The sequence below is a fragment of the Acanthochromis polyacanthus genome, chromosome 2 (genome assembly GCF_021347895.1).
Source record: "Acanthochromis polyacanthus isolate Apoly-LR-REF ecotype Palm Island chromosome 2, KAUST_Apoly_ChrSc, whole genome shotgun sequence".
NCBI lineage: Eukaryota > Metazoa > Chordata > Actinopteri > Pomacentridae > Acanthochromis > Acanthochromis polyacanthus.
In genome coordinates, this window is record NC_067114.1 from 19,698,624 (window position 1) to 19,723,120 (window position 24,497).

The 24,497-nt window shown below is 39.7% G+C and overlaps 1 protein-coding gene across 4 annotated transcripts in view; it reads left to right on the forward strand.

Annotated features, from left to right (window-relative positions):
- LOC110955449 (protein unc-13 homolog C) overlaps positions 1-24,497 on the forward strand; it is a 115,989-nt gene that overhangs the window by 43,699 nt on the left and 47,793 nt on the right. For all 4 annotated transcript variants that reach the window (XM_051960169.1, XM_051960162.1, XM_051960174.1 and 1 more), the window contains 5 exons: positions 4,045-4,201; positions 4,644-4,712; positions 15,712-15,801; positions 16,881-17,009; positions 23,933-24,066. In XM_051960169.1, the coding sequence (XP_051816129.1) occupies positions 4,045-4,201; positions 4,644-4,712; positions 15,712-15,801; positions 16,881-17,009; positions 23,933-24,066 (579 nt within the window). The remainder of the gene's footprint in view (positions 1-4,044; positions 4,202-4,643; positions 4,713-15,711; positions 15,802-16,880; positions 17,010-23,932; positions 24,067-24,497) is intronic.

Here is a 24,497-nt window from a genome sequence, read left to right on the forward strand (position 1 = left end):
AAAAGATTCTGCATTTATTATGCAAGCCAAGCTGATCAGGAACTCTTGCAAGTGCGTTCTTCTGAAAAAGCCCTTTTTAACAATAGTTGGAGACGTTAGACACCGTCTACATCACACAAACAATCTGGTGTGGGCTTCAGTTAGGGTTCATTCTCATGATTGTTTATAGCTGGTTGTTTTTTGGCAGTTTTATACAAGTATTCATTTCTTTTGTGTGTCATCTCTCGTAGGATGAAGAGCCAAACTTTGAGAGCATTTTAAAAGTGCAACCTAAGGCAGTCTGGGATTTTAGTACAAATCGTGTTTTGTAATTTGATTAAAATTAAATATTCTAAATGTCTTTCAGTATATTTTTAGGCAATTAAACAACTGAAAATCATCACTGAAAATGAATCACCATTGACCATTATTTTACCAAATTTAACACGGATGTTTTACTGAAGTAAACAGATTCAGATAGTAGCTTAGTGCTTCACTCTGTAGCTCTTTCTCATTGTTTGCTGATGGCTTCTATCACATATCATTATTCAGTTAGTAATGAATTATTGAGTGCCTCTGCAGCATCATAACTTTGTGATTTCACTCTGAACTGCTTTGTAAAAATCTCCAATCATCACCAAACTGCACCTTTTGAGCGTTCTTCCCCCTGCAGAATGCCCTCGTTGGGCAGTCCCAGTAGCTCACTATGTAATTAGCTGCTGCCTAAGTAAATCAGACACTAATTACACACAGATTGTGTTGGCAAATTGAATGGAAGGCTCAGCTCACATTTGTGCTTTCATATTTGAAAACCTAACCACGTGCATTCCTGAGATGACACAGAACTGGGAAATTACTTTTCTTTTCTCGTCTAAATATCATTTGGTCAAGATTTGTTATGAATTTAGAAACGTGCAGTGCTTCCAAAAGTGTTGAGCAACGAAAAGAGACAAGAAGCTTTCCTTCAGTAGATCTTTGGATGTTGTTTTCCTTGTGTGCTTGCTGGTTTGCGTCTCCCCATTTCTGAATTTTGCATTATTTTCCAATTGCCCCTAAACAATATATTGATCTCTTTACCTTTTGCTCTCATGCTGATAAGGATTTACCTCCTATATACCATGACAGATCCTTCATCGATCCACTTGCTGCCCTTTAGTGCCAACACATCATTGGGTTTCTGTTTATTGAAACTGGTTTTAACTGTTTCTACCAGCCCTCAACATCCCAAACACCCTATATTTATATAATACATAAAATAGCCAAATGAGAAAGGAGTGCAGCATAAATATATTAATGCTTTTGATGCATCTGATAGTTTTGATAAAGAAAAGTGGTGTGGCGTTGCTAGGTGACAGGTAGTTGTTTCAGCATGACAGTGTATTGCTGCATATGAGGGATGGTTGGGTTATTTGAGTGCACACAAGTGCAGCAGTCAGTGGCTTTATTAGCAGCTTTATCAGGTGGAGTTAATGCTTCGGGCTTGAACCTTGTTTAAGCCCAGCGTTGCCCGTATCCCCTTATTATGCTTCATCAGGAATTTATGAAAGCCTCTACCTTTCCGTTTTCTTCATCATCGAACCTTCACTCCCAGTCATTCCTGACATGATGGCTGCATAAATCACCGCAGCTGCGACGACTCCCTCCCCCTCCCGTGCCCCCCACAACAACTCCCAACGTTTTCCTTCATCTCACTCCATCACCACTCCCGACCCTACTCACCTCCCTCCTCGCTGTCCTCATCTCTCATCATCGTTTTCTCATTTCGTCCAGCCATCTGAAACCATGAAATGACACGTGAGCTTGTGTGTTGTGTGTCTCATCTGCTGGTAAAACCCAAAGCAGGGTACCACCGGGGGAAACCAATGTCTTCCCTCTTGAAAACTGACTCAGGAGATTCAGCTCTAAAAGTGCCATGGGAATTCGGCGGATGCCATCATCACTCTCTCTGCATCACTCCTTTTGCTCGCCTAACCCCAAGTGCTCCTGGGTAATTTGGAGGCTGAAAGCAGAGTAATTAAATAGGCCTCCCGATGAGAACATGTTTGTGTATTTGTGTGTGTGTGTGTGTGTGTGTGTGTGTGTGTGTGTGTGTGTGTGTGTGTGTGTGTGTGTGTGTGTGTGTGTGTGTGTGTGTGTGTGTGTGTGTGTGTGTGTGTGTGTGTGTGTGTGTGTGTGTGTGTGTGTGTGTGTGTGTGTGTGTGTGTGTGTGTGTGTGTGTGTGTGCGCACTCAGGAGAGGGAGTAAATCTGTAATCTTTAGTCCACATAACTCTGTGCCTTTATGAAGCAATGACTCACAGAGTGAGATTTTTCTAGTTTCTAAATGTTTATTTCCAAACTCCAAGCTCAACAACCAGCATTGAAGTGCTTATAGAGCCTGTCATTAATGGAAATATTTATTTTCTCAAAGTATTCTATAATATATTAAAAATGATTATCAATTTATGCTGCCTAATTTATATCTAAAGATGAAGGAGTAAATAGCGTAATTTAATTCTATATAGAAGGTGTGGTGTGAACAGCATGTTGGTAAAGCACAGTGGTCGTGTTCTGACGGCAGAGTGTTGTGAAATCCGTTTCTCCAGAGAGAAGAAGAAGAAGCGTTTAAACAAATGTTATATTTATAGAGCTTAGCCTACTTTTTCCTGCTTTAAGCTCTGCGGCGTCTTTACTGTAAAAAGTGTCCAGTGCAACCAAATGTTTGGTTGCTACTGGTCACGCCAGAGGCTCACAAAGAAGCCCATGTGTCTGACATTGTCTAGTGCATTCAAATAAACATACAGATTATTACAACTCTGAATTTTCGATGTGTTTTGCTATCTAGAACAGGGATCATTTTTGTGCTGTATGAATGTGCATATAGATGATCGGTCTTCGTGTTTATTTTATGTAATTGTGAGTCATGGTGTAGGAGGTTTTCCATGTGGCTTGTGATGCAGCAGGATGGTGTGTTAAAATGAGCATATGATCTTCAGTCAGGCAGAGATCTCTGCTCAAGCCAGGCCTCTCAGGCTCCAGCGCTTAATTATTGCTGGGTAGCACCGTTGCAGATGAGAGCAGAGAGAGAAAGAGATGGTGGCGAATCCAAGGCGGTAATACTTCTCTTTTACTGCGTGTAGCCTAAAAGTCACAGAGTTAAAAATACGCCAGAGATGGAGAAAAGGAAACAAGATTTACTTAAAGAGAACACATCCAGTGTGCAACAGTAAAGGACCCCTACACAAGTCATCTCTTCCTCTGGGAAGGATGACTTGTGTAATTTTAGAAATTCCACACAACACCGAGATTTAGTTTTTGCTGGGTTGAAATATTTGTTTTCACCTCAGTGGAAAACAGTTAAATTGACAAGTGAATATACCGTGCTTGGGTTTGTCTCGCTCGTATTTGTTACTGAATGAAGCAAACAAGTTTAATGGGAGTCGGTAAAATTCGAAATTTTCCCTTCTGCTGCTCTGGATATGATTACATCTCAGCCCCCACAGAATCCCTTGATTTACTATCCGAGCTCGCTGCTTCATCTATTCCTCTGCAGCCTTATGGCGGTAATAGTATAGGTTATACAGTGTTGATTTATGACATAATTTGTTGCAGATAGTCATTGAAGACACTTTTTTACTACATGAACAGGGCAGTGGACTATTTACGCGCTGACTCTTCCAATAGAAGTAATTGTTCGGAACATTAAAATATGCTCCCTCTTCAGCAGTCAGAAGGCGAAAATAATAAAGCAGTTTTGTCCTGCAGTACGTCTGCTCAATTTGAATTCTTTATTTTTTTGGTTACTGCAAACTAATACAGAGAAGCAGGGCAGGGGGTACTTTTGAATTATATATATATAGATTCAAGGAATGCTGTTCTTATCTCTTTTTAATGACTTTCTGCTTTTTGAAAATGACTTCAGTGCATGTTGACCTCTTTAACTTTCTCTCTGGGACTGTCTAGCTGATAATGAGTCTCCAGTTGTCTGTGTGTTTGTATTTTGTTACATGGTAGGGAAATGATGTCTAATTTCTTTATTTTTTGAGCCATTTGCCATAGCATAATAGCCGTTTGTTCTCCTCTGCAGGCATTTTTCTTGTCTGTCCGCCAAATACATGTGTCCCGGTGTGCCAGCAGTGATGAGCAACCTGCTTGCTAATATCAACGCCTACTTTGCCCACACCACCACCACCACCACAACCACTGCCTCCGCCTCAGACCGATTTGCTGCCTCTAACTTTGGGGTAAGTGCACCTATTATTGTCTTGTTGTCCAGCAACCACAGTCATTACTGCAGTGATATACTGTATATAGTGACAGTGCTCTCCTGTTTGACTTTAGCGATGGCTCTTGTGTTTTTACAGCTCGATATTAAACTGCTGACATCGCTTCTTTTTCTAGTAATTCTCAGTTATTTGTCTAAAGCAAGTTCAAAATCAACATCTCAGAAGTGCTTTCCACTTTAGCTTTTTAATAAGCTAATGTTATAAGGCATCAAATAATATTTTTAGGCAGTAAGCCGAGTCTGGCAATACAGCTAAACCTCTAAATATTGTTCCAGGAAGTAAAAATGAATCACTGCAGGCACAGCAACGCTACAGACCATGCAGCGTCATAAATCTTTAGGCACAATGCTTTGGGTGTGGTGACACTCTGAACTAAATCATGCAATTCTGATTCTGGCAGAGGGAGAAATTTGTCAAATTACTGGACCAGCTGCATAACTCGTTGAGGATCGACCTCTCTAAATATCGGGTAAGTGTGAAATGTTTCCGTGACATCATGTTCATGTTTGTCTCTGTGACTTCTGTCATCTTTACGGTTTGCTGTCAAAACTGAAACACTGTCCACAGGCACGCATTTCCCCTTGACATTAAAATGTGCCTCACACACTGCAGGGCCAGTGCTCTGTTTGCTGTGAAAGTGCTGCTTGCCATTTAGATTCCTGTATTCACTGTTTACATCCTTAAACCTCTTAACATTTGAACTTTTAATCTCGAAAAAGACTAAATGCTTGGCAGTGTTTTGTTCAGTGGACTCTTACGGTGAACGTAGTGTGCAGCATGTGGCATTTCAAGCAGTATTTGCCCCTATAGATGATAGAAAAGGTAAAAAGCTGCTGTTTTGCTGTGTTTGCACTCTTATTATAAAGCACAAAAAACTAATGCTGTTCCTTAGGAACGACTAGGGAACATGAGTGTGGAGGCTTTGTGCTTTCAAACGAATTATAATAAGGACCAATGCAGCAAAGTTTTCCTTGGGCCTGTGTTGAAGTTAGTGAGTGTTAACCCCTTGATGCCTATTGTGAATTCGCAACATACCACTTTCATTCAGACTGCAGCCATGATAGTGCATCCATTCCCCCAATGGTGGTTTTTGCTTATTCAATACGTACCTCGGAACCTTTTGCAAGCACTGGTTTCTTGTTGGACTGGTCGGAGTGGGACCTAATTATTATATATCTGTTATTATTATTATTATATATCTATGTATCTATGCTCTATGTGTAATAGATAAATTAACAATCTCCACTTATTTCAGCATCAGCTGGAAAGCAAAAACACGCAAAAATGTTTTTTATTTAATTGTAAATAAATTCTGGCGTCGAGGGGTTAATGGGTTCAAACTGACTATTAGTATTTTATTGTATTTTTCTCTGCTCTGTTGATTGCACACTACCTGCTACCTGGTTTACTTTATATAGGCCTCCAGGTGATATTACCTCTGTCTGTATTATGTGTCTATGTGCTATATCTGTCACGGAGCTGCAGTACTGTTACACTTTGTTGTTAATGCCAAGTGGATACAGTTCGTATTCATATCTGAAACACACAGATGCACATTAAGGCCAAGTGTAAATGTCTTTTCCGAAATATTAGGATTAAGATGAGGTAAAAGTCATTGTAGATTCGGTGATGCCATACCAAGGATGACATTTAATAATGTCACATGTTCACCCATCCTGTGTTATTGTCAGCCTTAGTAAATGGCTTTGAACGCTTTGTGGTCTTCTGCTGTGACAATAAAATAAGTGAAAAGGCAAAAGTGTAATGTGGAAAAGCAGAAATTAGAAATTTAAATGCATCTTGACACATAAATCATGACCTTCAGCTGTAGACCCAAGCAGGTTATTAAATCACTCCATACTGTATATATATGGAGCTCCATGTGGTACCTCCAAAGTGCTCTTTAGCAACAGAAATGACTGATTTAGATTTAGTTTAAAATGATTTCAAGGGTAAATGAGTCTTTTTGTGGTTTTCATCAGATTGTGGCTATGTGGTGTAGCCAGAAACATAAATATCAATAATCAGGCAACAATGTTAACCCAATGTCAGTGGATCCTTTTGGCATTTTAAGAAATTATGGTTCTTGTAGTCCAATAAACTCCTACAGTGAGTTCACAGACATCTTGTAAACATCTGTAAAGTAGGAGACGTGCTTCATGTTTCTATATATAGCTACATACCTGTCACATCGCTCAATTAAATGCATGATTCCAAGAAAAAAAATCATATGTGTTGATTTAGATAAGGCTTTCAGGTTGCAAATATTATTTTTGATGAATTGTGCTGGCATAATAATGATAGAGAATACATTAACTAAATGTTGTGTGTTATTCAAAATTAGTTATTTCTGTATTAACTGATTTAAAACAAAATGCAGTCCATTAATTAATACATTTCTTGATAACCTGTTTATTCTCTACCTTAAGTTAGGGATTCCAAGTCCTCAAAAAGAGAAAAGACAAATTTCTTGAACTCTGTATTAATTAGTTTCATTATAAGCTGTCAAATCTCAAATAGACTGATGCACACTGTTGCATTTTTTTTAACTTGTTGAGCCTAAACATTTGTTTTTAGAGTTTAACATCTAGAGAATGATTTAAACTTGGCTGTGACAATTATAAAAAGCAAACACTTTTACAACTAAGCCAATCATGTTTGCACCCATGCTAGGCATTGTAAACTATCTTAAGAGACACACTTTATAGTTTGATGGTTCAGCTGCAGCATCCAGAGTCAGAAACCTCAGCATGAACTGCTAACTATCTAATCTACAAACTGCAGCAACAAGGCTATAATCAGGTGAATGCACACTGGGGAGTAGGAGAAACTGCTAAAATACAGTATACACTATATTTCCAGCTGAATACAACCCTGAGCTAGTTTAGTGGTAGACGGGGTTAAGATTATTATTTAGAATGTAATCCCCTGAGGCAATATACTTCATGTTACCTGTGCAAGTTAATCCTGTCCAATAAAACAGCAGTATAACACGTCTTCTTTATTGGCACTGGCTTAGAGAGGTATTGATTCAAATCCATAGAATACTGATTTTTGAGTGGCATTGTGAACTGGTCTGTATATTGTGAAATGTACACACAGTGTTTTATCCACCCCTTACATACAAGTACATGCTGGGAAATGTTCCCAGCTTGTATGTAAGCCATTTCACATATTTCACCCAGCGGAGTCGCTTGCATCTTGCTTATTTATCATATTATCGGTTCATATTTCATAGTTGTTTGTTTGGTGATTATTACTGAATGATGAGCATCAAGCAGCATCACTCTGCGAGTTTGATAGTTGTGCTTTATATGGAATTTTCCGGTTGACGTGTTCACAGGCATAACATGGACGTGTTTGATGTAAACAGTTGTCACTTTTTTACATTAATATGATGCATTACGAGGTTGAACTGCACATTGTCTGTGTCTTTCAGGACATGTTGTCTTGGCAATGTTTTGTTGCTGCCAACTCACAGACAGATAAATGGCTAGATAGATAAAATATTTGTGACGTACATGGAATAAAATGATTAAAAAACTAATATAATTTTTTATAATAGTTATTTTTTTTAATTATATTGAACAAAATACATGAAATGTGAGTTCAGCACACCTAATCAATTTACCCCCAATGAAGAAAAAACAAAAACACTGTTACTGTACACAAACTCAAAATATATGATCATAGGCTCCAATAAAACCAAAGAAATTGTGAAATAAAGAAAACTCGGGCCACTGAAGGTGCTGCTGTATTCTTGTCAGGCAAATTGAAATCCTGACATGCAGTACATACTGTAATCTTCCAGAACAATCTCAGGAGAGCTAATCCTGTTAGACATTACACATGCACACACACACACTCTCCCTTTCTTTCACACACACACTGATGCACACTTTTGCCTGACCTTGTATACGTACATGTGCATTCATACTAATGTGCTCAGACATAATGCAGCCGTGTATCTCTTCTCGCTCTCTGTGTCTTTCTCTCCTCTGCAGAAATACATGCGCACACACACATCTCCACACGTCTCTCCCCAGCTGGTGGCATGACACACTGAACTGTAGCTGAAAGATGTCCCTCTCACCTTTAGTGTGACACAAAAGGCAACGTGTCATTGAGAGGGCGATTGCTTCGGTTCCTCTGTTTTTGTTTTTTGTTTTTTTTGTGTCACTGCTCTCTGTGTGAAGCCACACATGATTACAGAGACACACCCTGAACGCAGCAGATACTGCTGTGTGCCTATGAAGAAAAAAGGAAGGATGAGACAGAGAGAGAGAGAGGACTTCAGAGAGACAGAGAATGAAGTTGCAAATAGTAAGGGAGGGATAAAGAGGATTTGGAGAGAGAGGTGGATGAAACAAGCAGAGAGAGGGAGTTGGATGAGAAGGGATTTGGACAAAGAGGGAGACAGTTGTGGGGGGAAAAGAGATGGAGTTTGAAAGAGTGGAGTGGAGAAACAGACGAAGAATGAAAGGCATGGGTGGGTGACGGAGAAAGAGAGACGGGGTTAAGTGAAGAAGAGATGGCCTCCTTTATTTTCCGATAGCCTGGCTGTCTGGCAATGACACGTTTACTGAGAGAAGTCACAGAATATCACATTGGCTTCACCTGTCAGTGCTGCCCTGCTGCTCTCTTGTCAAAACTGCCACAGACCAGTGGTTCATGCGCACACCTCCACCTCCACACACGCAGTCTCTCTTTCGCTCTCTCACTTTGTGAAGCCATCCCACAGAGCCGGCCTGCCACTTTTGGAAAATAATAAGATTCAGATCTGGCTGCTCCGCCCGTTCACCGTATGGATTTCCCTATAATGACATTCTGAGGGAGATTGAGTTTGCTTTTGTAAAACAGAGGGTTTGAATCAGCAGAGAGGGAGCCGTGGTGCAGCTGCCACTCCACATTTTGCTACATATGCGTTTCTTCCCTTTCAACTTTATTCTAACAGCCGTGATACACGATGACACCTTGTATAGCCAATCTGTCCCAGCTGGGATTTGCAAGTTTCTCTGGGTCGAACATATTATCTCAGTATTCAGAGCATGCTGTGAGGGATTTGGGCTGTTGGTTAAGTTTGGGCGGTTTGATATAAAGTGATGTTTGTTTGGTAAGTCCTGCTGGGAGTTGTGTGCTATTCTTTTAAAATGGAACTCTGCTGTATTAGTGAGTCTTTGGAGACACGGTTACATAATGCAAATAACTGGTTTGTTGCTTTGTGTGGTACTGCCTCCACCAGTGAGAACAATAGAGTGGATCCATACGTACTTGCAGCTCTCTACAGTAGGATTGTGTCCTATTCAATGACCTGTTAATGAAGCTCATAAAGCATCACATGGACAAATAGTGATACGTTTGGGATAATATCAGCAAAGTTGTGCTGAGACGTTGACAGGATATACTCTGACAAACGCTCCCTACAGTCTGATACAGAAGCATTTATTCAGCGTCTGTCATCCTCATATGGCAGAAAAATACAATTTTCTAGTTCGTGGAGAAAGAAAATGTTTGTAGAACAAAAGCTACATCGGCATTGTTGCAAATGTTTGGGGTAATCGTCTTCTTTGCAGAGCAAAACCTGCATAATCCAGAGCGAGGACTTTGAAATTTATGACAGACAGTGCAAAAATCCACATAAGAAACGACAAGCTAGTATCACCTTTCACAGAGTGTCAAAGATAAGAAACCTCTGTGCCAACTGTGTTGGAAAAGAAAGGAATTATAGAAAGGGCACTGAACTCACAAATGTGTAAAGTTCTGTTCCTAAAGTAATTTGAAGGAAACATTAATATTCATTGTTCCATACCTTAGACGAATATGTACGTGGCTTAGTTCTCTGTCTGTCCTTTTGCTGCTGCTCATCCAGAGGTAGGTCACAGTGCAGCAGCTCCCAGACATTAATGCAGACATTCCAGCTCCTCCTTTGGGATCCCAAGGCATTCCCAAGTCAGATGAGAGATCTGATCTTTCCTGTACATTCTGGTTCTACATGGAGTTTCCTATCAGTTGGGCTTGCCTGGAAAAACTCCAAGGCCTCCTGAAGCATTTCAGTTCTGCAGAATAGGAAAACTAGCTAAACCACTTTGAGTCAAAGTTAACAGATGAACTTGCATTCACTAAATAGACAATTGTATATACAAATTTATTAGACCACCATCCAGTGTAAGGTGGTTACCACCGCTGCTTTAAATTAACAGTATTGCTGATTCACAAAATATTTTTTGTTATATTTCTGTAATGGTCAGTCCACCAGTATGTGCAAGCTCTTTAATTAAAATGACATTTTTAATGTTAAAATATAATTATTATTGTTACTCATGAATTTTCAAATTTACTGTTTTACAAAAAAGCTGAAAAAATAGTAAAGCACATTATTATTTTTTGACTGAGGTGCCAAATTACAGCTATTTGTTTACATTCCCGAACAAAAAAAAATTAGTTTTAGTGGTTAAAAGAACGTGAATTCAGCTGAAATTCATCACTTCAGTGTTCTCACAGTGTGGCCAAGTATGACTTGGACTTGATTGCAGATACTGGGGCTTTCAAAATGTGCCAAGGAAGACGCAGAAAACTAATACTAACTGAAACAGATGTCAAGCACCTCAAGATTTTAGGTCCTAAATACAGAAAGAAGACCACAGCTGATCTTCAGGCAGAGATTAATGCTTCTAGATCAGAATGAGAGAAAGTCTCCAGAATGACCATATGCAGACAACTGAAGGAACAAGGCTTAAAGGGAAGAATAGCTGCTAAGATGCCATTATTGAGGCCTACAAATATCCATAAATGCCTAAAATTTGTGAGGAAGCACAATACTGGGGTGTAGATGACTGGATGAAGGGTAATCTGGAAGGACGAATTCAAGTTTGAACTCTTCTGTCAGCAACGTTGTGTTTATATCCACAGAGAAGCTGGAGAATGTTTTGATGCTAGATGCATTGTTCCCACAGTGAAACATGGTGGAGGTTCCATTAGAGTATGGGTCCTATTTGTGAAAATGGCATGGGTAAATTAGTTAAAATAGATGGTATAATGAACAAGAAGGTCTACCACAATATCTTGGTGCATCATGGAATCAATTCTGGATTGAACCTGATTGGTTGTTGGTTCATAGACCAAGAAGACAATGACCCAAGAATATTTCAAAGCTGTGCAAAGACTACTTCACCAAGAAAAAATAATCTGGAGTACTGGAACCAATGGACTGGCCAAATCAAAGTCCAGACTTGAATCCTGTTGAACAGATCTGGGATTTATTGAATTCAAAAATAGATGACAAAAAAGTTTCATCCAAAGCAGTCCTACAAAGTATTCAGATTTTTACTTAATATGAATGAACAAGGACTAATTAGTTGTTCCAGTTTGTTATTTTCATTATAAACAATAATGCAATTTTTAGTTTGAAGCAAGTTTTTGATAGGTTTCTCAAATATTTGTATTTTCTTGTTTTAATGGCAGTTGGACTAATAAATTTGTTAAGCGCTCTTTGTTTCAAAAAAATGTAATGTATATACCTGAACTGCACTATTTATACTTTATAGCAATATAAAGACAGGTCCTTAGACACTAAGCATATGCCTTCACTTAGGAGTGCAGGTCAGAATGCAGAGTGACCAGTGCAATTTTGGCAGTGCTTCACTGCTTTACTCTATTTTTCCACATGATTAGCTGCACTCCCTCCACTTGTTAATGGTCATAATCCTGTATTATAGAACACTTTTAAAAATCCACATCAGGAAATGCTTCACAAGGGCAGAAAAATGGAGCAAACGAGTCATAAAATCATTCATCATCTCTGAAAAGAATGATGCGTGACCAGTAACCTTTTACTCATTAGTTATCCTTTTTAATGGGCACAGATCAATATCGGCAGTCTTCCATTCTGGTTGTTGCTTTTAACCCAATGCTACATCACATAAAGAGGCATATTCATATGTTAAGATGGAGTGGTGTTTGTTCACTGGAACTATGAAGCTGCACAGTGTATTGTATATAATAACATCAGAGCTACATTTTTAAATTGCAAAAGACAGTTGAAGTTGTAAAAGGTTGGCTTGCTCTTCTGTTTTCCCTTTTTTAAAATAAAGTGCTGACCTTTTCCATTTTGATGATAAATTGTGACTGCTTTGGAGTTCTGCTATCAGTGAAGGCACCGGCCCAACGTAATATTCAATGTAGACTAGAACAAAGACAAAGAACTTAAAGCTCATCAGCATCACTCACTCCTCATTTCATCCTATAATGGACTTTCTCTCAACTTTGCAAGGCAATGCTGATGTTGTCTCTACTTTTGGCTCAGAGATGGATGCTTTCTTAGTATGCTCGTCTGCTTGTGGGCAATAAATCTTTCTCCTCCTTTTTTTCCCTCCGGATGAAGTTGGAGTTCTTATTTCTGTCATGAGTTTTCAGGCATTGTAGCAGTTTAAGCTGCAGAAAGTTCTTTTTACCATGTGTCTAGAAACACCTGGCATTGAGATCTGTGTTCTTGAATGCCAATTAATCAGCATTTCTTTTTGCCCATTCCTTCGATGACTCATAATGAGATGTTTGTCAGCAATAAAGAGAGGCTGACTTACATTTTACAGTTGCTTGTATTTTGTGATTAATACTTCACTATTTCACAAGTGCAGTTCATGCTGTTTTAAGCCCAGAGGGTTTGAAGGCCTTTCCTCTTAAAAAAAGAAGTCCCCAAAATTACACCATTTATCACTGCCAGAAACTATTCAGGCCTGAAAGAAGTGTTGGATTTTTTACTTTCCAGCAATCTTTAGAATACTCATTTGTGGCGTGCCTTTCTGATATGAAAATTGTCTAAACCGAAGGTTGCGATCATATTTCATCAAAATTGCTTCATTGTATGTGTGTCATTTAAAAATGAAAAAGTAAACTGTCTTTATAAACCAGATTCTGTAAAAAGAAAAATGTAAATATAGCCATACCCCTCATGACTACCATTAAGTCATTGGTGACTCAGCTGTGACAAACAGACACGTATCCAAAAATCACAGACTGGGGCTGAACTGCAGGCTGTATTTACACAGAGCAGATAGGAGATAACTATGGAAACAAAATAAAAACCTATTAGTAATATAACGACAGCAAGTCTAGCCACACATGGGAAAAGGCTCTACATGTTGATGCTAATGTTTTCTCTTTTTTCTATTATTGGAAAATAAACAGAGCAATTCAAGTGCTGTTCCTTTTCTTTCTTGTGTGTGATTTATGACATCATAAATGCATCATACTGAACAAAAGACATCTTTGAGTTTTCTTCACATCTAACCATGGTTGTGCAGAATTTCATACTACAGTGAAAATCGATCCCACAGGAAGGAAAAATGCGACAGGAGCAAACTGCTTGTGATTCAGAGGGTCAGACTTCCCTCAAATCCTGCTCTCCTGCAGAAGCAGTGATTAGAATTTCGATTAACCTCATCCACTTTCTTGTTGCCTGACATTCATGTACAATCATTTTTGAGAACCTTTACCATCTGCAATCAAGATACATTGTCATCTATCAGATTAGATCAGTACCTGAGTTCATAACATTTTGTATGTAGACATTCAGTTGCTCCTGCTTCCAGTGCAGCAGCTAAAGGCAGTGTCAATAAGCACTTGACTTTACTTGACTTCAATCACCATAATTACACAGTTAGACTGCTTTTTGAGAATCCACCATGGGAATTAACACAATGAAAATGCTAAAATATGAAGAATTTTCTATTGAAATGTATGGAATTTGTTAGTAGATGTCACTGAGTGCAATTTGAATTAATCATGTAATTTCATAACCATCAATGGATCAGACTTGCATTATCACTGAAAGGCAGACTGGGAATACTCAGTCTTTTTTGGGTGCAGCTTCAGCTCTTTCTGGGGTGATTTCCTCCTCCTAGATAAAGTTGTTAATTACCCCTTTGGAAAAGCAAGAAAGCTCAGATTAGTTTGACATTACTCGAGGAATGCAGTAGCCTCAGCGGATTATCTTTATGTTTCAAAGTTACTGTTTAGCAACAAAGTCACACCCCAGTCTCAATTAGTTTTACTCTATACAATCTGCAGTTCTTATACAAGAAGAAAATAAACTGATGGTGCACATATTGTCAATTGCTTTTGTGACACAGTGATTTCAGCGCATACAGACGACAATATTCAAAGTTGCAGTAAAGCAAAAGTACATAGTCCATGATTGAAAGAGACAAATGGTTTCACTTGTGTTCAAAGGCTACATACATTGGAGGTTATTGTTAGAGAAATGCCACTGTCAGCACAGAGAGGAAAGGTAGTGACTGATGGCACTTACTGGCTCCATGCTGGGGTGGTGAGACTAGTAGCTGCAGAAAGGCATTTTCTTTCCCTTTAACTGTAAATGAAAAAGAAGTCTGCTGGAGCCTGGACGAGACAGAATGCCCAAATTCCTTTTTAAAACTGAAACTGAATGCAGTCTCTCAGCTAGAAACAAATGATGAAATACTTCAACAACTGTATTGTTCATAAAAAAGGCAGTGATGCAAACAACATTTTATCTGAAGGGAAAAAAGCAGCTCGTACCGATTTTCTTCTCTTTTTTTTAAACATCAGCAGCCAAATATAGTATAACTGGTCCACATTGGCTCATGCAGGATGTGTGTCAAGCTTGTTTGCCTGGAGGCTGTTTATTTTATTGGGGACTCCACTTTCACCTCTAAGCTTGACTTTTCCTATTAATCATTGGTCTGGAGAAAACTACCGTAAGCTCTCAGTGGACTGCTGTCTGTCTGTGAAACATTAACAGGCCATCCACATGCTTTTTTTTTTTCTGCTGCCTAGTTTTCAGTCCGGGTTGTGTTCAACAGTTGTTCCTGAAAACTCCGTTGTCTGTTTTTTTGGGGTTTTTTTTGTATTCTTTGGAATCTGGTCATCTTGAATCATGTATCAACCCAATAAAACTCCCTACGCTGCTCACGTCCTAAAGATGTCAGCCGAGTTTTGCTTCTGCTGATCGGCCTTGATCTCAGATAGGGCTCTACTGTGCTTGTGCTGTCAAGCTTGCAGGCAGCTGCTAAGATTTGGCTCTATTTCCCGAATCTCCGGTGTGTATTTATTGACAGGGTAGAGGAGGGATAGAAAACAAGCAAAATTTTATTAGAGCACTGAGAGAGTAGGAGAAGTAGGATAATGTATGGGGCAGCAATGTCTTTCCTCAGAGCTGTCAGGGCTTTATATGCTCCCCGTCACGCTGCTCTGCACCGCCTGATGACTTCATGGCCCTGAAATAGAGGTTTTCATCAGCAGAGACCTCCCTTGTCCACTAAACGATTAGACAGACAGTCATTTGGTTATGATTGCTGGGCCATTGCTCTAATCAATTTTAGTGTTTTGGCCAAAGAGATGTGACGTGGTGGATGGAGGTGTGTGACGTTACAAGCGTGTTACCAGCAACATGTCCTCTCTCCTCAAGTCATCTTCTCTCTCTTTTTCTCCAGGATAATTTCCCTGCAGGAAACCCAGAGCGTCTCCAAGATCTGAAGTCCACCGTTGATCTGCTGACCAGCATCACCTTCTTCAGGATGAAGGTAGCTTGTGAGTGAGTGTGAAGGTTGATTGGCAGTGAATAATTTAAAGAGTGACAGGGGACAGGGAAGCATAGCATTTAAGAGAAACTGAAAGAAACGTGAACATTGCGATAAATGATGATGGAGCACAACAGTATGCAACCTTTGTATAACTGTAATGTATATCTGAGTTACGACCTTTTGCCACAGAAGGACCGAGTGACTCAGACACCTTCACTATTGGTTACAGCCGTTAAATCTCCTAACATTCAATTATGAACGGAAACCCAGATTGATTTTAGGCACGTTTCATTTAGGTGAAATCAATTCAAACTCATAATTCCTGAAAACCTGTCCCCTGCAACAACATTGAGCATTCAAAACCAAATCATTTATTATTGCTCAATTCCACGCCTGCAGGCTAATGCAGTGGGGTTGTCTTTGTGCTGACCTGCATTTGCCAAGAGACCGCGATGTTTAAAATGATTCCAGCGCTGCCTTATTTCCTCTTCCTCTCTCACCTCCAACAACAAACCGACTTGTCTCTCGCTATAGGAAAAGCTCGGCTCCATCCGGCTCTCTTTTAGTGGGAGTGGGGTTGTAGTGCTGGAGCGCTGAGGCATAGCTAAGATGGCAGCTGTGAGCAAAGGAATGAAAACTGTCACTTTAGGTTACCAAAGCTTTCACTCTGTGCCAGGCCCATGCTGAGCATTTCTGTGTATACAGTATGCGCCGCTGCTTCCAAACCGGAGCTACAGTGGTACTATACGATATACCGCACATGCACTTCAATGCCGGTCTGGCCACATGTCAATTATGATATACATAATAGATGTAAGTAGGCTGCCATTTTTTCCCACAAGGAAGTGATATCTTGCATAAATGTTTCAAACATGTAATATGATAGCACTACATTATCACTGATGGTGTATAGTAAAGCAGACTTTGCATTTGTGATTGCTTTGGATTGGAAGCATTACAAACAGTATTTGGATATTTTTTATGGATTTTTATGGGGTGTAAACTGTTTGGACACCTAAAGGAAGAACTAACCCTGAAAGCAAACCTACTGGATTTTAATCGTGTATGTGTGTGTGCAGGTACAAGAGCTGCAGAGTCCACCAAGGGCCAGTATGGTGGTGAAGGACTGCGTGAAGGCATGTCTGGACTCTACGTATAAATACATCTTTGATAACTGTCATGAACTGTACAACCAGCTCCTCGATCAGGTAATCACTTTATGTCTTGTTGACTATTATCACACATTAAAGTCGGGCCTCTACTGATAAACAGAAACACTCCACAGCAACACACTCGTATATACAAAGTGATAAAATGTTAGGATCTCTGTATTTCTCATATTTCATCTTGCAGATGTAGTGATGCACACCAAACACTTTAACACCTTGAATGCCGACTGGTTACTCACTTGGATGAACTTCTCATATCTCTCACTGTCTTAAAGCCCAGTTGTAAACAAACTGGAATTAGCTATAGCACAAGTTGGGCAGGACAAGTTGCTGTACTGTAGCTGTGTATGCATTCATTTTTGTCAAAAAATATAAGTGGCGTCAGTGGCCAGGTTGTTGACTCAAAAGGAGGCCTGCTGCATGGATTTGCTACCAGGCATCTGCAAACCTGTGTTATTCCATAATTGCACATTTCTCAAAACCTGACACAATATCATCTGTAGGCACGACGACCACACACAACCGCTTGCTGAAGATTGTTTGTCACGCAAACCCTTGACCCAATCAAGTATTATTTCTCCTTTCAAAACACTGACAGCTGTTGTATTTTTTAGAGAACAGGGAGGCAAGTAGAGATGCACAAGTACAATGGGGACATGCAGATGCTTCCTTGAGCTTTCCGTTTTGCTTTCTTGCCTTGCATAATGTTGTGTTTTGTGAGTTGTTTACTTAGTTGTTCATCATCATCAGTCATTTTGAGGTACTTTCTGCTTGAAAAACTCTTTGACAGAAGCAATGGACATTTGTGCATTCCACGAGAGATCTTTAAAAGCTGCATATTAATGCAAACAAATACATTTGTTTACCATTATTTTAGTGTGGCAACTAGCTTGGAAAATCCAAACTGAATCTCCATGTAATCTCCTATCTCCATGTTAGGAGATACAGGAGAATCAGTTTGGCATTGTGCGAATTGAATCGCGTTTCCCTCCCGGTACAGTTTGGTACGACCAATCATAGCACGGGAGGCGGGAGTTAATGCTGCATCACCTTCAGCGCCTGGATTACCCATAAAACACCTGCGCACCACCCAGCAAGCCTACATATTGTTTATGCAAGTGTTCAACTTCAGCTACCTTGGTAATGCTTCGCCTCGAAGATGATGCCGGAGGAGGAGGAGGGGGGCCAAAGCGAATCTTTTTGTGGTCTCTTGGCGTTTTGGATGGCGTTAGTCGTTGCCTCTTTTCACTTGACGTTTCCGACGATGAGGAGGCAGTGGATGGCTCGTTACTTTCGGCTTCTTGCCATTGTTTATACAGAGGAAAGTCCCGTTCCAAACGTGTGAGTAAATTTAAGCAACTTTTACACATACGCACCGACTTGGTTTGGCTCCGATTTAAAGTTATTCCTAACACCGCTAATCGTTCGGAAGGAGTCTTTTGTTGCGTAGCCTTGCGTAGCCTTTTCAAAAATAAGTGTTGTACTTGAGAGTACCCCATGTATTCGCAGATTTTTGTGACAAAAACGGCAGTAATCATTCACCGCGACACTTTCTCGACTGCATGCCATTGTTGTTTGGACGACATGGACTTCAAGGTCGATTTGTTTGTGCGTCACATCCGTGTTGCGCTGATTGGTTCTTTCTCCTTCAAGCTGCATTCGTTAGCCCCTCCTTTTTGAAATCGTCTCCTATCATCACAATGCCAGACTGCCTTTATTTGTATTTATATTAATACATAAATAAAGTCAGTCTGGATTTTCCAGGCAATGTGGCAACTGTTCAACTTTAGTGTCCCTTTGTTTCTTTCCCTGTGGTTGGGGTTTTTGTGACTTTTGGACAATTCACAGAAATCAAAGAACAAGAAAAAGATAATTTCTTACATGAAGACATTTTTTCATGGATAGTACACATATGGAAACAGCAAGCATTCAAATAAAATGTGGAACGATGTCTTTATTGCTAATGTAATGGTTCTTTAATATCATCTTTTCTGCATATCTGAACACACAGTGTGAGCAACAGCTGCTAAACTTTAATGAGAGTAACTCATAGGATACTGCACAGATTTGCACAGTCAAACTTAATCTGCAATCGAGCAACTGAGCATCTGGTAATTACCCAGGCAGACAGGCAACAGTAACTAGATAACTGACATTTAATGGAGTCTTCATGATCCAATCACCTCCATCGTTCCATAAAGCAAGTGATGTAGCTTGTTCAAATGTAAAGGTGATGCCAGAAAAATGTATTACTGTTGAATGCAGGTATTATTTCAGAGACACTCTTGGTGGAAACTCAAGCTTTAGTTGATCAAAAAGTTCACGAGTGTGCTTTGTAGCGATGTGTGAAAATGTACATTCAATCCAGCATGAGTGGAAGTTATTAGTCTATATATCATGTGTAACATTTCCCAGACACTAAAATGTACCTGTTGTCTGTTGCAAACTTTGTATGGACAACTTCCAAATTGAACCTTGGAGAAAGAGATCGTCAGGCTGCACTTATCTGATGCAAATCATCACTGTTTTCAGGCTTTTTCACATGAATATTATATGAACCCGCATAAATGATACATTGATACTCAATGATATATCACATGAACATGTGATGTCACAGCCTGCACATGAAAGAATGTAATATTAATTATATATTAATATTAATCTTACACTATGAGCACCTGAAGGCATATTCACTCATTAAGAACTCAGAGATTCACATATTCGCACATTCAAAAAACAAAGCATCACCAAGTCCTCAGTGAAAGTTTTTTCTTTCAAATGCATAATGCTAGTTTACCTGTGCTTCGGCTTCTCCTGAGTAAATAATCCGTCAACAGGCAGCTCCGCCTGATTATTTTACGGTTTACTTCCCAAGGAGAATGGCCTCCACACCGCAGAAGATAATGTCTTTTTAGGTCGTAATAGGGTGCAATCTGCTCAAAAGTTGAATAATAATCTTCCTTTGTTTAAACAGCCTGTGGGGTTGTAAGCAATTACCAAACCTGTGAGATAGACACTCGCGCTAATTACATCTTCGTCCACCACAGTTTCACAGTAGACAGCCTCTCCATCAATGTTTCCTCCACTGAAGAGGAAAAAGACATCCGCTTCACCCCAAAGTAAGCCACACCGTGGCTATAAATTATTATGTTCACATACGCTAGGTAGCCTTTGACACAACAGATAGCACACTTCTCAGACCCCAATTCTCTAGTTGCTCACAGTGACGGAGTGTGGCGACACAAGAGCTGACACGGTGGCCAGGCAAGCAGTGAAATATTCCAGGCGTCTTGCATAACATAACAACAAAGCTCTCCGCTTCTGCCTGGGCGTAAAAATGACTGTGGGGAGGAGGGAAAGAGGGAGTCTAGCTTAACTGTTTCCTTAAATCCTGGCAGTAAAGAGGAGGATTTTCAAAAGCAAGATGAAGAGGAATTGGAAAGAGGGCAAAGGAATCATGGAAAAGGACAAAAGGAAATAAACAATTGCAGTTTTCTTCTGGTTCATCCACTGTGAAGGAAAGTGGAGCTGCAATGATGGTGCACGGATCAGATGGTACATGCATCTATAAAGATATACAATCTATTCACACATACCTAAGCGTTATGCAAATATTAATGCATAAGGAGACAGATGAATGGATGCAATTTGATAGTGAAGAGGCAGGTTGGTGACTGGTGACAGGCATGCACAGGCTCTAATCCACTGTGCCTATTTGTGTGAAGAACCATAGAGGAGCTCGAGGACGACTTCACTTACGAAGCAAGCCGTTCAAATTGATTTGATAAGTCTGTCTCTTACAAACATGTTTGCTAACAGTACCCAAGTGGTGGGTTTTAACTACATTTGGAGAATATGCTGTTTGTTTTCAGGAACTGTGTGTCTTCTCCTATACCTACTACATGCAACCTTTTATCACCGTGCCTTGAAATGCATCTCTGCAGTTCCAGTTCCTCGCGCAGCTCGTTCTCTTGGGAATTTGATCACATTCTCAGAGAACATCCTTCAATCAGAGACTCTGTAATTTGTGTCACATTGTGAGAACTGATGAGGAGCGAGTGTATGCTAATGCTGATTTCTCCCACACAGGGACTGGAAATGCTAAACAATAAACATAAACCACCAGCTACCCTCTAGAGGAGTAATATTCTGCTATCAATATCTCTGCTGGTGCACCACCACCACCCCGTGCACCAGAGGTAGTGAAACTCCACTGGACTCTTAGCTCAGTGACTTATTCACCTAGAGCTGAGAGTAAAGCCCATGGGTGTGTTGTTGACTGTAAAAAGACAGCAGGGCACTTAATCACCTTTGAGGATGTATTTGTACCCACTTGAAGTGAATACCAATGAGCAAAGGGACACTACACTACATTTTAGTCAGATCCATGCTGCATCCAATCTAGCAGGGAAGATCCAACCTTCAGTGCCCTTCATATATGCATATAGTTATGCAGACACATACACACTAATACACACACAGGCAGGCTTAGCATAGCTGACTTACCTCCTGCAGAGATGTTTCTTTTAATATTCATTTTTCCAATTTACCTTCCGACATGTAGTGGCGCATCTCCCCCTGATTGCCCAGGCCTCTCATATCCACCCCTTTCTCTTTGAAGCAAACATCACAAATCTGGTTTGACAAACTCTGTGTTCGGGGTCTAAATAATTGCAGTGCTAGTTCAAGTGGCTTTGATCCAAACACAGAAATCAGTATTTGACTTGATGAAGCAAGTCAATTGGTCATTCATTCTCTCTTTTTTCACTCATGATCACATTCTCATCCATCACTTGCAAATGTTGTCTCAACACAGTGTTTGCATTGAGATACTGCCACATATACATTCCAGACTCCCCATTACCTTCACGTTGGAAACCAGTGTAGTTTGCATGTTTCATCCATAGTGTTAAAAATGTGCAAATTAGAAATTCATCAACCTTTGATCAATATGATCCATGTGATGGAACCTCCAGTGAAATGTGTAGTAATCTCTCTTCATGTATGTGACGCATTAGATGATAGACTTAACTTTTGCAGCCTCAAGTCTCAAAGATTAAACTGGTGAACCCCAGGTTGACATGATCGACTGTCACAGAATCATTTGTAAGCATTATCTGCGTTTCTTGTTCCTGTGAGATTAAATTCCAAAGCACTTCCAAATGCAATGTCAGTGAGACATGCAGCAGCGTAACATGCTTTGCATCACCACGCATTGGAAACAAGAATCAGCGTCATCAGACACAGTTGATTATTGTAGCAATTGATTAGAGCCCGAGGATTGTACAGAGAATAAATTAACTCATGTTGTATTTCTAATTTCCCCAGCTCTCCCTACAATGTCTCCACTGTGTGCTGCACCAAAGTCAATATGCTAAAGGTTGTTAAATAATCCCACCTAAATTATTCAATACCGGATCTGAACATGTTTCATTTTTAACAGAATTTTTTTTTCATCAGGAATACATTTTTGCTCCTCTCAGAATTGCACGCACAAATGAGAGAATGTGTTTTGCATCCTCTTGGTAGGATACTGTATGTCCCCACAGTCACAGACAGCATTTGTCACTGTCGGTGTGCATAAGAACTCAAGTGTGTTTCCATGTTAGCGTGTCTGTATATGAAGCAGATCTGTCACAATGCGTGAGTTTGTGACATTATGGGAACTCAGCTGTGTTTATTTTTCAGTGCTCGTGGCCTTTCTCTGTTTCTGTGGAACCTGTTTATGGCAGATTTAATGACTGGGACAGTTACTTGCTGACTGGAGATGAGTGCGGTCACACTCAGTGTGGGGCGAACAGATGGTAGAGTCAGTGAGAGGTTTTGGATTCAGCACCTTTCACCCCAGTACAGCAACAGAGATTTCTGCAACAGATTCTGTCACATACCCACATTTACATACACACATGTTAATCATGATGCTTTTGAAGTGATAAAGTTGTCATCCGTAAGATATCGGTGCTGGTTGATTTGACAACACATCTGGTTAGTGATAGTAGTTTATCGCTACAGCTGGCAGAGAAAATGCTCTTCATGCAGCAAGTTTGTCAGAGAGAAAAGACTACTGGTGTCTTCTTCCAGTGCAGCCAAACAAATTCATGTTGTTTTAATGAAGAGTTCAGGTAATAATCTCCACTTTTCTATCATGCAAGCAGCTGTGATCGGATTTCGTGCTACACACAAAGCTTTTTTTTTTTTTTTTACATAACAGCAGGACACAATAAAATAGAGTTGGTTCCCTTGCTGAGAAATTTTATGGGTTGTAACTTGCCACTCTTCATCTTGCAGGTCTTATGCCATCACTCCATTATGCCAAAACCAATCCACTGTCTGAAAAATACAGGAATTGTTTGATTGTTTTGAGTACAAGACAAATAAACGGCATGTCCTTCACAATAAAAAAAAGGCACTTTTTATAAGAGATGTTGGTTTGCATTAGTGATGCATGAGCAGAATACTAAACACCAAGGCTGATATTAGCGAGATAAAATGGTAAATGCTGCACTATATCCTGCATCTTTCTCTGTGATTCTCTAATTTGCATGAAGGTAATTTGAATCGTGCTTTAGAGTGGCTGACTCTGCCAATAACAGTGATAGGAAATACATGGGCTACCTAATAATCACAGGATCTAAATGCTGTCCATCCACTTCTAAAATAAAAAACATTTCATGAAAACATTTAGATGCAAAACACGCAGAATCTGATATTTGGATCTGGGCTGAGCTGGAGTCCACTAACCATTTCTCAATTGAAGATTTTCAATTTTATTGCTCTCACATTGGATACTAATTCCTGCCCCTCAGTTCTTATTCTGTCCGGTTTTACTGACTACAGCTTCAGGTGCATAAGAATACTAAAGTGCCAGATTCATCTTTGTTTGGCTTTTCTTTTCAAATGTTGTTTTCATCACATTAACTGCTTCAATATGAACCTCACCACCCAGTCTTCCTTCTCTGCAGAGCCGGAAGCAGGACATTCCCAGAGAGGAGCAGGGCCCATCAATAAAAAACCTGGACTTCTGGCCAAAACTCATCACACTCATGGTGTCTGTAATCGATGAGGACCGGACGGCTTACACCCCAGTCATTAACCAGTATGTACTTCTTAATGTACTTCTTAGTTTACAATGCATGTGTTTTTAATAATTTTTTTAAACCAAGAATTCTAATCAAATGTATGTTTCAAACTGCACTTGTAATGCAATGCACGACCAGCTTTCAAACATTCTTTTTTTTTAACACTGCGTTAGCATTACCACATGCTTCTAAATAATTTAATAGTCTAGCATTCATTTAAATTGTTTAAAGTTCCAAAAAAATATGGTAGAAGCACACACAGCAGCAGCAGCTGATCTATGTTTAACTATTCATGCACTAACAAACACACGCATGGTTGAGGTTTACAGTTATTTGTGTAGATTTCGGTGAGTTGGTTTGAGAAATTGTTAAAACTAAACAGATTAGTAATTCTTTGGGGCCTTAACGTGGTCTGTATTGATTAAACATTTACATATTTATCCAATAT